Source organism: Electrophorus electricus, chromosome 11 (genome assembly GCF_041902795.1).
Source record: "Electrophorus electricus isolate QZ-2024a chromosome 11, ASM4190279v1, whole genome shotgun sequence".
Taxonomy (NCBI): Eukaryota; Metazoa; Chordata; class Actinopteri; order Gymnotiformes; family Gymnotidae; genus Electrophorus; species Electrophorus electricus.
The window spans coordinates 27,494,675-27,510,000 of NC_137507.1; the positions used below are offsets into that span (position 1 = coordinate 27,494,675).

Sequence of the window (15,326 nt, forward strand, 5' to 3'; positions counted from 1 at the left end):
AAGTGACACTAGACGCATCACGTCTAATGCCTGCTCGTGACTACCAAAAGACCAAAAAGTGTTTTTTTAAAGCAAATATAGCTTGCATATGTTCATTAAATTGACTTTACTTCTGACAAAGTGATTTCCACCTCACTCTCTGCAGAAACAGACTTTCCTCATCAACAGAAAAACGATGAGAATCAGATAAATTCTGTACCATCAAACTCTGGGAAGTAATCGACCAAGTGGGAGTAGGAGATCTTCTCCTCTAGGAGGTCCTTCTTGTTCAGGAAGAGAATGACGGAAGAGTTTTGGAACCAGGGATATGTGATTATCGTACGGAAAAGTGCCTTGCTCTCTTCCATACGGTTCTGGAGGTGGGGTCAATGCAAAAGGGACCTCATTAATATTAATGAAGAAGGCAGTGTTGGCATGAACAGGAAGAAAAAAAACAATTAATGAGTAACAACTGACAGTAGGACTCATGTTAGACTAATATATCTGCTACAGCAATCCAAGATTAAAAAGAAGTAGAAAGTTCAATTTATTAAATAAATATTAAAATGCACTCAACTATGGGCCTGCCCAAATTCGGTCTGCAGGACATTAAAAACCAGGAGGTTGCGAATAATTAGTACTCTAAACCTCCAATGTTACTACAGAAATACAAATTCTTCATTTTGCAAAAAACATCAAGCAAATCATTCTGATATAGGCTTAGACTTCATTACAGAAAATCTATGAATGATACTGCTTTTTAATTTTTGGCCCACAGCCGAGCACAAACGTTATTTTGGCAAAGTTTGGACACCTGTGTCCTTTGACGAGCAATTCTGCTTTGTTTATAGAAAATTTTTAACGTTTGCAATGATCATTTCACAGAGGGCTGGTTACACTGTTGAGCATGTTTACACACAGAACGACGAATGGAAGTGATTAAACCAAATCAGAAGCCCTGCTGGATAATGATTCACTCTGACATGACATGAAAACACCTGTCAGAAGAAAACTTTGGTCGTGATGGAACAAGAAATAAATGGAACATTATTCTTCAGGAACACACTAAAACACACAAACCCTGTACTCACGTTATACAGAAACATTATGCCTCATCTACACGATCATGCATAGAAAACTGTAGTCACACACACTGCCACACAAACCCAAAAATATATGAAGTTCTTTTTTGATTTGTTTTTTTGGAAAATGAAGTATTTTTTTTGAGACACACGAGAGCACTGAAAGGACGGTTTATGAAGGCAAACGGATTGGCGTTCCCTTGCGGCATTTCTGACCTCATTGTCGGACTCCACCAGGACCTGGTCATACTCGCTCAGCGCCACCAGAAACATGATGGACGTCACGTTCTCAAAGCAGTGGATCCACTTCCGGCGCTCTGACCTCTGTCCTCCCACGTCCACCATCCTGAGGGTGAGGGAGAGCAGGAGTGGGCACGTTGAATGCAGACAATCTCCTTTCTATAGCAATGCATTGGTATGGGACCAAACGCTCACAGTTAGAGGTGGATCACACAGAAAGACCAAATCCTATGGGTATAAAGTTTTGTCCGAGCCGCTGCAGAGACGAGGCCTCTGCTCTTGAACATGCTAAGTAAAAAATGTTAACGTAAACGTAAAAAACAAGCTAGCCACGTCCCTAATCGACTACCATGTGCAGCACGTCAGTAATGCATTGAAATGTGGTGTACTGTCCAGACCAGCATGATGTACAACCACTGTCATGAAATTAAAAGTGCCAATGAAGGGAAAACTGCATTAACCTTGACATGGTGGATAATGGTACATGGAACTGACATACCGTTAACCTCGAACAGTTGTTACTTCCTTCAAACACAATCACCGCATACGCAAAACAGGAAGATAAAACCCATTACACAAAATTCTTAACACGTGAATATTTTAATATTTGCACACTCTAGCCAGGACGGAGCCCAGGCAACCTTAACATAGACTTGCAGTTCTGAAACCTCTACAGTTCTGCAGGCTGAAACAACAAACGACAATGGAGCAACAAGAGAAATTGTTCAGAAATGTACCATTTCAGGCTGTGAAGGAGACTTCTGCACTTTCCATACCCTTCCCAAGGAACCGAACTCTCAACGAGCACGCCTAACGCTTACATTATACAGGATTCCAAACGAGTTATTCATATACGCCACACGTTTCACATCAGATAGTTTCTCGAACCTTAGACAGTATGCAGGCTTTTCTAAGTGTTCACATTGAAGAGACAGGCAGTTCAAGCTTTAATGGCATCACAACATGAACCTCAACTTGCTAGCAGTGGCATTATCTAACTTTTGTTGGACGAAGCCAGATTATCTTAAATTGAAAAGTTTTGTGGTGAGCCAACAACTTTAGCTAATTTATTTTATGGTGTTGTCGAGATTGAAAGTAAGCAGCTAAGTTAATATTGGTAACATTATTTACTAACAAACTCCAAGCAGCTAGCTAGCTAACTAAATGGTAATGACTACCTATCTTATACTGATGATGTTCATTTTAATGTTATTTTCCTGTATGTCCCATTCAAAGAAAAAAGTTGTAGTTTAACATTTTCGATTTTAAAATTGGCAGATGTGCTGTTCTTATCTGTAATTTCAATTTTGTACAAGAACTTATTTTAAACCTGACAATGGTGCCATTTCATGCAATTTCCATTTTGTATAAAACATTAATGTTAAAAATTGTGGTGTTATTAGCCTACAAAAATACAGTTGCCCAATAAATACTGGGTGAATTGTTTATACCCTTACTGCTTTAATACGTATTTGGGAAAAACGCATTGTCGAGTAGAAACCCAGCTCACAGTGTCAGTATTCTAGCTGATTCAGGGGCAGCTTCCCAAGTGATATTTAAGTCTCCCATGCTGTGTAACTCCCTCAGAGCAGGGTTCTACAGTACGAACATGATGCTCACATTTATTTTTAGAAAAAGCGTTTTTAGAAAAAACAAGGGACAAGAATTGAGTAATCCACCGTTTTACAGAGTATTCCTTACAGGTGAATACGCACGTGTTCAGTGATGCACGGGAAACGCTGAGGAATATGGGATGCTGCTGTTTTGACAGGGTATGACAAGAAAATTAGCCAGTATAGTAGGTAGCATATACTAGCATATAATGCTAAATAGCACTATCTTATGGGAGTATCAATACACTAGATTACGGAATATTATATTCATATATATATATATATATATATATATATATATGTGTGTGTGTGTGTGTGTGTGTGTGTGTGTGTGTGTGTGTGTGTGTGTGTGTGTGTGTCTGTGTAAAACTATTATAGAAATGTTGTGCACACATGTGCAGTAACCCTTGATCCCCGACAGGACTGTTCAGTGAATCAAAATTATCTTTGAGTTTGACTTTTGTGCTTGAGATGAATGTTGGTTAATTACTGTATTAGTGCAATTGTATTCAGTTTTCAGTATAGTCTGAACAAATAATTGTCATCTCTCGGCATTGCTTATATAAAAGGCATATCAAGTCAGGGCTTGTAAATGTGACATCAAAATTTTTGATGTCAGTAGCACCATTGCTTACCGTAAAACCGCATCTCAGAGGCCAAGCGTTGGGCAAAGTCTTTATGGGGGAGTTAATACCCTCGTATGCATGTTAGTGTAACTGCCAACGCGGGCTCATACAAACACAGCTGGGTGGCTCCGGCTGACCGCCGGCGAGCTAAGGGTCAGTATGGCAAGAGGAGAGGGACATGGAGGCAAGAGAAAGAAAGGGAATAACTTTTTTTTTTTAAATGTAAAAAAAAACAAAACAAGAAGAGCGAGAGGGGGGGGAAATGGCACCTCTTCCTGGTAGCATAGAGGTTAGACGTGCTGTCCGTTCACATCCAACAGGGCAGTCGACGCTACAACAGTCAAGTTGACAAAGTTTTGATGAAACAGAGAACCTCTGCAGAACGGACAGAAAAAGTCAACTTCCTGGCCACATAAGCGTACAGCTTCCTGCCTGACAGGTGCTCATAAATATCATATAGAAATCCACTCAAATATGAATCTATTCATGTTGTCACGTTTTCTAGTAGCTGCGTGTATATATATGCGTGTGTATGTGAGGGTGAATGTGTCCAATCTATGTATTTATTTATTTATTTGCTGACTCCACAATGAGGTTTATCCAAATATAAAATTAAATAACGCCAGGCAGCAGTCCCAATTGTCCCCCCGGTCTCCACGGGAACAGATCCTAGGGAACGATTTTAATCCCAGTTTATTAAAAGATGGCCCATGGTGCGTTCCGACCCCGTTTACCTGGACAAGCAAGGGGCGCATGGCTGGGAACGAGACGGAGAGGTAGATGGGGCCGGAGGCCGGCACCTGCGGGGGAAGTGGAGTTGCAGGGTGGGAGCGCCCCCCCCCGTCCCGTACCGCTGTGTTCGGTACTGAGCCAGTAGCCCACAGAGGGCCCTTTGATAAATGAGGCCCTCTAGGAGAGGCTGCCTAAAATAAAGCTCCTTCACATTGGGCCGCCCTCGATTCTCTCCAGCCGGGGGCTCTCTGACCTACTTCCCTGCGCAGGCTCTCCAATGTAGGACGAACAGCCGCGTCCACTCTGGCTAAACTTCAGAAGAGACATGGGGGGGAGGAAACGGGGAGGGAGAGAGAGAGAAAATGGAGGACAGCGATGACGATTTCTAAGACCTCTTGTTCCATTATGAGCGTTCTTGTTCTGGAGAGAGCACCTACGACACACTCAAGTCATTGTGAGACAAGTGCAGCCCCGACAATCGCTTGCTGAATTGAGATTGACGATTGATAAAAGCGCCTCTCATGCTGCACCTAATTAGCATATCGGCACCGCCTTCTCACATTGCCCTCCAGACCAAAATATCGTACGATGTAGTCTTCTTCCTGTGGGGGGACAAACCAACCCAAAACCTTAGACGGCCCCATTTTTCTTGCTAGACAATAGACGCAAAAGGTTTCTAGGCTCCTATAGTTTAAGACAGAGACAGATCGATGTGTTTTCAGCGGGGACAGATTTGATGCTGGGTCCTTGTAAATTACGAACTTCAGGAAGTGACTGCGCAGGACGTCGGTATGAATAAAGACTCCGCTATAAAGGAGCAAGGACGATACTTCCCGATCGCTTGTTGTTATGAGAACGTTGCTGAGAGCGACTGAGGGGAATGGGCATCTACCTGAAAATGATGCTTTGCAAGTCGAATGGGTACTCGATGATCCCTGTGGTCGGGATTCGAACCCGAAGCACGTCCTGCTGGGTGGGCAGGTAGGATGGATCAGCGATTCGATCCAGATCGGATAGATAGCTAGAGACACAGACAGAAGGAGAGACAGAGAGAGAGAGAGACAGACACGACAACAATGTAAGGAAGATTGACAGCATTTAACGGACAATCACGCTCCCATTCACAAGGCTGTGGTTCAGTCAGCGTTAAAAAGGTCCCTGAGTTGGACTGTACCAACCAAGAGTTGCAGGGCGGTTGTTAGTATCTGCCACACCATCACCATTACCATGGCTGCGTTCCTGGTCGTCTGAAGTGCACCCAACAGGAAGCTCTCTGGGTCTGGCCAATTTAACCTGACGTGGCAATCGCTGGAGTGTTCCGTGCATGTTAAGGTGAACTAGGGCCTACATTCACAATACTTATTGAAATGGGAACAAACGCTTAGCATCTAGTTTCCAGACAGAGACTCTAAGGCATCAGTGAGACTCGGCGAACAGAATAGGGAAATAAAATGCAGACACTTTAAAATCTGTCTGAACAGCCAGCCAGGAATCATCAGCTCAATAATCACATTAATCACATTGTTATAATCACTATAACAACTGATCCAATGCCATCAGTAGTAAATCAGAAGCATCCATTAGGCAAGGCCAGGTGTGGAGTGCTGGTAGCATGTGAGAGTGTGTGTGTGTGTGTGTGTGTGTGTGTGTGTGTGTGTGTGTGTGAGAGAGAGAGAGACACACACACACAGACACAAACAGCTGGACGGTGAGGCATCAGTGGTACCCGTAGACGGCCTTCTTTATGATGCCTGTGTCAGACACACATATGCGCAGCACATTCTGCTGCACTCCACAACTTCTAGGTAGCTGCAGGGAGATTGGCACAGCGAATCCAGACAAAGCACTCTGAGCCGCTCCCGTGTACACACGTGCACAATCTCGAACGTTCTGTGAGGGTTGGTGTTTGTTAAATTTAATCCCCCCGACCCCCCATCACCAGTTATCGAAACCAATTAGACCAACGCGTCATGAAGACTCCTCCACTTAGCTTGCAGACCGTACAAGACCAGGTCTTCCTTCCAGCTGATACAAGGCAGCCTTCTGTACAGCAGTGTCTTTTGAGTTGTAATGCATATTCCTACAAGCAGGTGGAGCTGTTTTGCAATTTTCGTGTCTCCATGCAACACTCCAGCAAGGTCTCTGGCTTTTACTGAGCTGGGCCGGCCTGTGGGCCCAATGAACTCGTCCAGAGAGAAGCAGAGCTCCCATGAATTCCTCTGCACGTCACTGCAAAACACCCGTCGTCAGTGTGCAACAACTGAATCAATAAAAGTTTCAAGGGTGGGGCTCTGAGTATGAAGTTCTGAAAGAGTTGTTCATTCAAAGCTGACGACTGAACTTCCACAGGAGACTATGTGTGTTTGAACACAGATGTTAAAGTCCATTAACATCCTCCAACAGTTAAGTAGTGTTATCCTTCAGGAACTGCATGATGGTGGAATCACTCTTATTTACACCCACCCACATCTACCCCTACCCCCACCCGAGAAGTATATATTCAACAAGGCCAGACGTAGAGTGCTGGTTGTATGGAGATACCAATGAACACGAGAAGCCTCAAGTAAGTGTGTGTGTGCTCACTATTTAGTGGAGTCAGAGAGTTGGTACTCCCTGCGGCGGTCATAAGCCTCCTGGATCCCGGGGTCGGACCACAGCATCTTAACGGCACTGACGTACGGCTGGTCAAAGGACATCACCTTCTCAATGTCCACCTCCTTCAATAGCATGGCGTTGGCCTGCACACAGATTAAGAACCCAGTAAGGACCCTGACAGAGACTGACAGCACTGGGCTGCTTCACCTCAGTTCACATGCGCGTGTGTGCGTGTGCACGTGCGCAAGTGTGCAAACATTCCAGCACGCAAACAATATTCCTGCTGTCAAAGTACTTTTGCATAATCAGAAAATATGTACTAAATGCATTACAGTATCAAAATGGTGTCCCTGAAAAATAACTGTGATTAGAGTGGGCAGTCTTTTCAACTCAGAATCTAGAAATCTAATGACCAAAAGACCTTCCAAATAATCCAATAATCCATTTTTTAAAGATTTTTTAAAAGTTACAAATACAACAAAAATGTGTTTCCTCTGACCCACATTCCCATCCTGCAGTTAAAATGAAATAAACTAAAGGGAAGTTGGTCATTTACGTCAATGCTTTCAGGCATCCGACAAGCTACAGGACCAGAGCAAACCATCCTGCACTCCCCGTCAGGACCTTTTTCCTGAGTGACCAAGACGAGAATTTCATTGATCGATTTTCTACAGGAAAAGCGAAAACCTTAATGAAAAAGAAACTGGGGTGCTTGTGTCCTAATGTCCCCATCATGTACAAACAGCCGCCGAGTAAACCCCGTACATGTTCTCAAAGAACCCCCCTTCACACACTTCACTCACCTTGTTCTGGTCGTACTTGTAGCCGATGTTCAGCGTCTCGGTAGCACGGATCATGGCCTGCATGGAGGTGAAGATGTTCTGGTAGACGAGCTTGGTGAAGCCACGCTTGTCCTCGTCTGTGTAGCCCGCGCCGTGAATGATGCGCATCTGTTTGATGAACGTGCTCTTACCACTCTCGCCCGTGCCTAGACAGGGCAAAAGGGCAAAAGGTCAAAAGGTCAGGGTCTAACCTCCTTCCAGGTTGACTGTTACACTACTGCTAAGTGTAATCATCTTTATTTATAAACCACTTTCTGAGTCCAAAATATTTTGCATAAAAGACTGACATAAAAAAGATTTGACATGATACAGTACATGAATGACACATTAATAAATCATGATATATAAAATAAAATTAAATCCAAAATAAACTATCGAAAGGCTAGATTAAACTTAAGCATCTAATTTTGACTGAAACCTGGCTATACAGCCAGTATTCCTAGCATTCTCTGGAACACGAGTCGAAATTGGGAGCTATACAAGTAAAAGGTTTTCCGTCATCTAAGCTGCCAATGATCCTTAGGATGCCCTTAGGATTTGGGGAGGGCTGCATGAAGTGGGTAGAATTTCTTCAAATGCTGAACCACTAACCCTAACCCCCTTCAAACACTGGGACACCCACAATTCACTTCACATAAAGCCACACATTCAATGTACACTTACACATGATCAGCTGCCCCCTTATTACAGATACACGACCCCACACACACACACACACACACACACACACACACACACACCCACACCCACACACAGAGAGAGAGAGAGAGAGAGAAACTTTTAAAACCTTTTAAATGACAGACAATACTTACATACAGCCATTTTCCACCAGCATTTCCCAGGATAATAGAACATTTTATATAAACACAAATCAAATAATTCTAGAAAAAATAAACAAACAAACATTCAAGTCTGTCATTTTATCATCCACCAGAAAGAAAGGACACTGTGAAAGACACTGCCAGCAGCAAACATCTGGTTGGTCATAGTCAGAAATGGCATATGCCCAAAAAGTTACCATATGAATACCATATGAGCGCATTATTGTAGGGGTGTAGGCTTGACCTGGGCGGGGAACTCACGGCTGGAACACCCGTCACAGGGCAGAGGAGTCGTGTCTGCTAAGCCTCGCCCCCACATCTCAGCATGAGAGGCTAAAGGGGGCCCGAGTGGAGCTGTGTGCAGGGACGACTGTGAATTACAAGGTGCAGATGACATTGTGGAATGGGCACAGGTTATCTTTGCTACTGAGGTCAGCCAATGCAAGTGTGCAGTACCCCGGGTTGCACAGGGGAGGGGCCAGTAGTGAGACAGTAGGTCTAATACACATCAACGGCACGGGCGCTAAGGCCTTGTTGTGAACTGAGCACGCCCCATTGAACGCTTGTTCCAAGTGAGCGTTCAGAACGAAGGCCCAACACAGGCTCTTCTTTTCAAATGTGGCAGGCAACACACTGGGATGGAGGATTCCAAATCTGGAAATTGAATCTAAAAAGGTCCTGGAATTTTTGAGCGCTCCAAGTTAATGGAACTGCTTGGCCAGTGTGTAATCACACTGGTGTCCGAACTGGAGGGACGCGGGGAATCTGGGCTTAATCTGGATGAAAACAAGGACAGGCAGATCAGGTCTCCGGCGGTCCAGGGGAAGCAGCCGGAGCTGGAGGAGGCTCGGCTAAAGCCGCAGCTGCAACGTACGAGCAACACAGTTTAAACCAAAACAATACAAAAAGGTGCGTTTTCCTTAACACGCATCCAGGCAGAAGGCTTGGGCTTTACATAGGAAGCACCGGGTGATGGCTCATGGGCTGCTTTCTGCATCTGGACTGGGTTTTACTGTAAAGGCTAAAGGAAGATTTCAACCCCCGCTTGCCTCTAGTGGATCGTTATGCCGGCGGGCCTGCCCCTCATGAAGCGATTCAATTCTCAATTAAAAGTCCTTCAAGATGTGTGTACCAGTGACCCGAGGAGAAACGAGACTACAATGAAGGCAGAAGTGTTAATGTGCTGTACTCTAGTACCCCAGTTGTCTGAGTGACAGTACTAACTGTGCTGCACTCTTGTACATCAGCTATCAGAGAGACTGTGCTGACTGTGCTGTAGTGTGTAAGCACAGGATGGTGTTTCCAGCTTGTATTTCCACTTTAGCCAGACCTTTGGTTACCTTTTCTTGGAAAGAATTTTTAGCATTTTTAAAAATTACTTTTTAAACACCTACTGTAGACAATGTACACACTGGGTAATTACTTTAAATCACATTTCTCAATAAATGTGAATGTAATTTAACAGCTTCAATACTCAAACCAAGTTTCTCTTGAATCATTACAGGAAAATGTTTAAAAGAAACAGTGGTACATCAATTCCTCGATCAGAGACAGAGTGTGTGTGAGTAGGCGTGTGCACGCGAGTGTGAAAAAACCTAGCAGTTCAGCTGCTGATAGCCTGGTCTAGAGGCCCTTAAGATAAGATGAAGTACCTCTATACACACTGACAGTCCTGAATAACCAACTTCACATGGAGCGGAACGGCATTAAAAACAGCTTGAGGAGGAAGGCCAAAGTGAAGAATGAAGGCAGTCACTGGGTTCACTTAACCCGAACAGGACCGACATCGGACCATGAAGAACCGCGACACTGCTGAAGCAGACCTGAGCAGAACAACATGCAATGCAGAAAGCAGGAGGAAACCTTGCATTTAACAAGAGCCTGGGAGCTCCCTCACATTGCACACAGACCTCCAGCTGCCCCCTATTACAGACACGGACACACACACACACACGGGGACACACACACACGGACACACACACACACACCAGGGAAGCTGAGGACCTCAATCTTTACGCTCACCACAACCACAGCATACCATAGCACCCACAACCAACGTGCCAAGACCGCCGACACAGGAAGCATGCTAACCTATCAGTATATCCATCAGCGCACTTCTGCAGAACACACCATCTCTCACACATCCCCCACCAAACAAACGCATAAACACACTGATTTCTTGTTATGAACATTCTACCAAAAGCGCTGATTGCGAGGAAGATGTTTCACTACCTCGACACCGTGCGTTACGGCCGGGCGATTAACTGACCCATTTTACATTGATTTTAAAAGAATGCAAATTTTCAACCTGAAAACTGCTTTTATTTATTCATCCATCAAGAACAGGTCCTGAACATTTTTGTTAAAACAGAAGCAGATGTTTGGGATTTAAACAGCAGTCCCACTCAGTGACATGCGAAACCTCGTTGTCCAATCCCTCGTATTCAGGCATGTTCTATAGGACCAGGAAGCACTTCTGAAGCAGGCTGTGGCTGGCTACGCGGCGGCAGGCAGTGGACTAGCACGCGCCGTCAAACGTTCTGAGAGCGTAAATATTTTGACACTGGCATCTGCTGCCAAGCTGACATCATGTTGAGGAAGTTAGGGGCTAGGTTACTGAATACTTGGTCACGATGACAAGCTTCAACTGATGTATTACTTCCTCCAGTTTCTGTTCCAAACAGACACTGAATGGTGCAACCATCCTTGTTTTTAAATCTTCCTTTTGAATAAAACATAGAAAGAAGCTGAGCTTTAGATATCTTTACTTTTTAAGCCCCATCTATCCAGGAACTAAAGTTATACCACATCACCTACACTGACCTGATTTAAATTTTTTTTTTTTTAACATTGTCTGGAACAAATCAGGAAGTTGTATATTTACTTTCGATTTTATGTTCTCAGGTAACAATGACTGTTTGCGCACTGCGTGTGTTTGCTGAAGACCAAGGCACGCACACTTCCACTGATGAGTCACATGAAATGCCAGCAGCTGATGAAATCATACAGCCACCAAAACACCTCACCTGATGGAAATGGAACCAATCCCCACCAAGGAAAAAACAAAGAACAAAGTTAAGCGTTGTCTGAGATAGAGCTTATGTATTTTGTACTTATAGGCATCAGCACTGATCCCTGTATTTCAACAGTATTCTAGTGCATTGGTATATTGGACTCCAACTGTACTGGCTAGGATGTATTCTGAGTAAATGACAAAGCACTTTTGTAAGTCACTCTGGATAAGAGCGTCTGCTAAATGCCGTGATTGTAAATGTAAATATGAAAATAAAATCTTACTGTGCATGATTCCATACATCATTTTACAATTTTATAGAATTTTTAAAAAAATCATCATGGTGTGAGAAATGCAACACCTTGCATTAATTATCCTGTTCACACCTTGCATTAACATGTACTTCATGACCACACTGCTTATGGATTTACTTTGGCCTCATTCTGTTTATACGTTTTGCTAAAACATGTCCGCAGTGGTACCAGAGGAGAGCAGGTCTCTCTGCTTTTTACCACATTAAAAAGCACAGCAACCCACACGTTGTTTCAGGTTTACTTTCTGAAGCCTACTGTAAACATGGTTCCTCACGGGCAATCATCAATATATTATACGCGGTCAAATACGGGCCAAAACTGTTTTCAATAGGCAGCGAAGCGTGGTCAGGTGTGGTCAAGATCCATCTCTGACCGCCTCCGAATGCACACAGTGGTCCGTCTGCAATGCGTCTTGGGTGTGAAATATGCATCAAAAATGGATGTTAAGGCAAGGTGTAAACAGATTCTGTCTTCTCTGGGATGTCGGTGAGAATAGGCTCTATCCCGCGGAGGTTTCACACACACTAGCGTCGCGCAGTGAGATTTTTCATCCAGGGCTCCTACGCCGTGTTTGCCATGTGTACTCTGTTTCAAGATTTACACGTTTCAATATTCAATGTCAAATAAAAGGCCGTTTACCGCAAGCTACGGCCTGCGTGTACCGTCACGTTAAGACGGAATTCAACTGTTAATTAAATCAACAGTTAAATTGTTAATTCAAAAACACCAATTGCAGTTATCTGTACCACGAAAAATTGGAGAGTAAAAGGTCGCGATCACGACCAGCCGGTTCACGAGGAAGTGGAGCGGGTGTAACAGTACTGGTAGTCACTCCACAACAAACAGACTTCAGCTCATCCAGGAAAGCATCTGAAGAAAACGCGCAGCCTGGCCATTAAGGGGGGACTTTCCTGTTCCACCAGGCCTGTGCTTTGCTGAAGAAGTTTCACCAGACTGGAACAACAGGTCTGAAAACCCAGTAAGCCATATAACCACTGCTGACTGCTCACAATCTGAACGTGAAAGGGGAAAAACAAAACATTACAAATATTTGCTGAAGGAAAAAGAAAATGAAAGAAGATACAAAGAACATTAGTATTCAGTTCTTCGAAGTGGAAATCCTTCCGTTGTCATAGCAACGTTCCCCTTTTCCTTCTGTTTGTTTTATGGAGGAGGTTAAATGCAATTTTAATCTCTCCCTCACACACACACACACACACCAGCTGCTTGGACCTGCTAGACATTTTATGAATGAACGAATGAACAGCTGTCTGTGGGAAACGGTCTAGAAGGAAAAAAGCCACACTGACAGCTTTGGAGGATCATTACAAACTGCTGGGGGGCACCAGCGCACACAGAAAAAATAAATAAATAAATAAAATCACAATTTATAACCCAAATGCTCATCCTAAAAACTGTGCTACTTAAGTCTCTGAAATATGCACATGGATAAAACACCATTAAAAAAATATTAACACTTCATAATAAAGCAGAACATTTTCATGTTAGGTACCATTAGTTACAGTATATACAATAAGCCACGTCAAATTAATAACACAATGGTGTGCATGCAAAGAAAACGAAATGTGCTGTGCGATGTTGGAAAACGCGCAGGTCTTGCAGTCCACCAAGCATCTGGGCGCCTCGTTTAAGGGCTACTATTTTTGCACATGCTTGTGACAGATTTCTCGCGCCTCAGTGATGGATCGATTTCATGTCAAAGACTTTGCACAAAAAAAAAGATGCAGGTGGCCACAGGTTAAAGGTACAATCATAAACCAAGGAATGCTAACTGTTCCAAACGAAAGCATGCCATGTATGAGAGAAGCCTCTTTGGTTCATTCAAGGTCTCCCTTCACAATTAGCGCATGCGGTGTTTATTTGTCCTTTTATTTTTCTCTTTCTTTTTATGGCCTGAAAACTGGACTGAAATTAGGGTGTACTCTGGCCACTTGAACGGCTCCGGGAGCAGCTGCGGTCTCCCGCAGCGAGTCGTCACGGGGCAAGCGGACACATGTCCAGCCTGGCTGGGGTAGGGGAGGGGGAGTGTCCCTCCTGAAGCTCCGCCTTCCTGAGGACAGCCATGGCCACAGACTACTCCCCTTGGCCTCCCAGGGCAAGAGAATGATTTGCATCACCCTGTCAAAAACCCGCCCGCTGACACATGCACACATCCAGCTGTCTCCCACTCCTCTCTCTTCCCAAAATGCACTTCCCCTTTGCTACTTTATGAAACAGGATATCATGCCCCTCCGCCGCCCCACCCCCTTCTCTACTTCCTCTTTCTCCCCCTCTCCCTCACTCCTTAAATCCCTTTTAACTCGTGAAGCTGTTTAAGTACAACTCTTGACATAGCCCGCCCCCCCCCTGCCAGAAATTCAGGATATTCATAACTTGAATATTTCTCCATTCTATTTTCTGAAGCGACCTAGAAATTTCAGGGCATCTATTATAGTAGACGCCGGGTGCTCGCACCTCACATCGCTACCCCCCCCCCCACCCACCCACCAACGCAGCTCCATGCACAGATGCACACGCAGAGGAGAGAAGGGGCTTTCTGTGCCCTGAGCTGTAGATGGAGGAACAACAGTTCCACATATTGGGTCTATCAGGAATTTAGGAAATTTCCTTGGTCTAATACGTAGCACCAGATTACAAAAACCAGCACATCAAAGAAACAGTGGATCACAGGATCATGAGGATCACAAGGAAAGCTATTGTGAGTTTTAGCAGCAGTTTCTGCCCTGTGTCACAGAGTGGTATTAATAAAGTAAAATAATATGAGATGAATCCATCCCAAAACTCCTGGCAATCATTTGTCGATTACTGTAATTCCCAATCATTTTTCCAAGCCAAAAAAAAAAAAAAAAGCCTCCAGCATTCATGATTATATGACTGGGCGGGAACCCAGATGGCATGCTGTGTGCAGCCACTGCAGGGATATAGGACAGGGCTGGGCTCTGATGGGAAGGGGCGGGGCCTATGGCTGGTGGCCTCCATAGTGAAGGAGATAGCAGCACAGCACCAAGCAGAGGTTGGAACCATCAGTCCAATCTGGGCTACAACCGTCCCTAAAGTCCTGCCGCAGTCTAGAGCAGAACGCAGCGGGGGGGGGGGTCACTCACACTCACACACACCACGTGGGTGAATAATGCTTCAAATCAGAGTTGTTGCCGTAGAGACAGGGTTACAACACCCCCAACACTTAGCATGTCATCCTTTGTATAGTTGAAATAAATGTGTTTACACCTCACCACCTAACTGCAGACACAGAGAGAGAGAGAGAGAGAGAGAGAATGATGAATGATGAACTTAAACTCCACTGTAAGACATCCGCATGGAACCACAGGGACCAAGCGGACGGTTTCTTGCTGTAGAGCTTTCTTGGGGAACGGGACGTCCGTCCAAGTCCCACCCCCTGCGTTCACCCCGCCTCTCCTAGCTGGCTCATGGTGCCCATGCAAATGAG

General features: G+C 44.5%; 1 protein-coding gene across 1 annotated transcript in view; it reads right to left on the reverse strand.

The window, feature by feature from the left end:
• gna11b (guanine nucleotide binding protein (G protein), alpha 11b (Gq class)) overlaps positions 1–15,326 on the reverse strand; it is a 29,849-nt gene that overhangs the window by 5,398 nt on the left and 9,125 nt on the right. The window contains exons 2-6 of the mRNA XM_027019677.3: positions 7,671–7,855; positions 6,856–7,010; positions 5,165–5,293; positions 1,278–1,407; positions 200–353 (exon numbers count right to left, since the gene is read on the reverse strand). Of these exons, the coding sequence (XP_026875478.2) occupies positions 200–353; positions 1,278–1,407; positions 5,165–5,293; positions 6,856–7,010; positions 7,671–7,855 (753 nt within the window). The remainder of the gene's footprint in view (positions 1–199; positions 354–1,277; positions 1,408–5,164; positions 5,294–6,855; positions 7,011–7,670; positions 7,856–15,326) is intronic.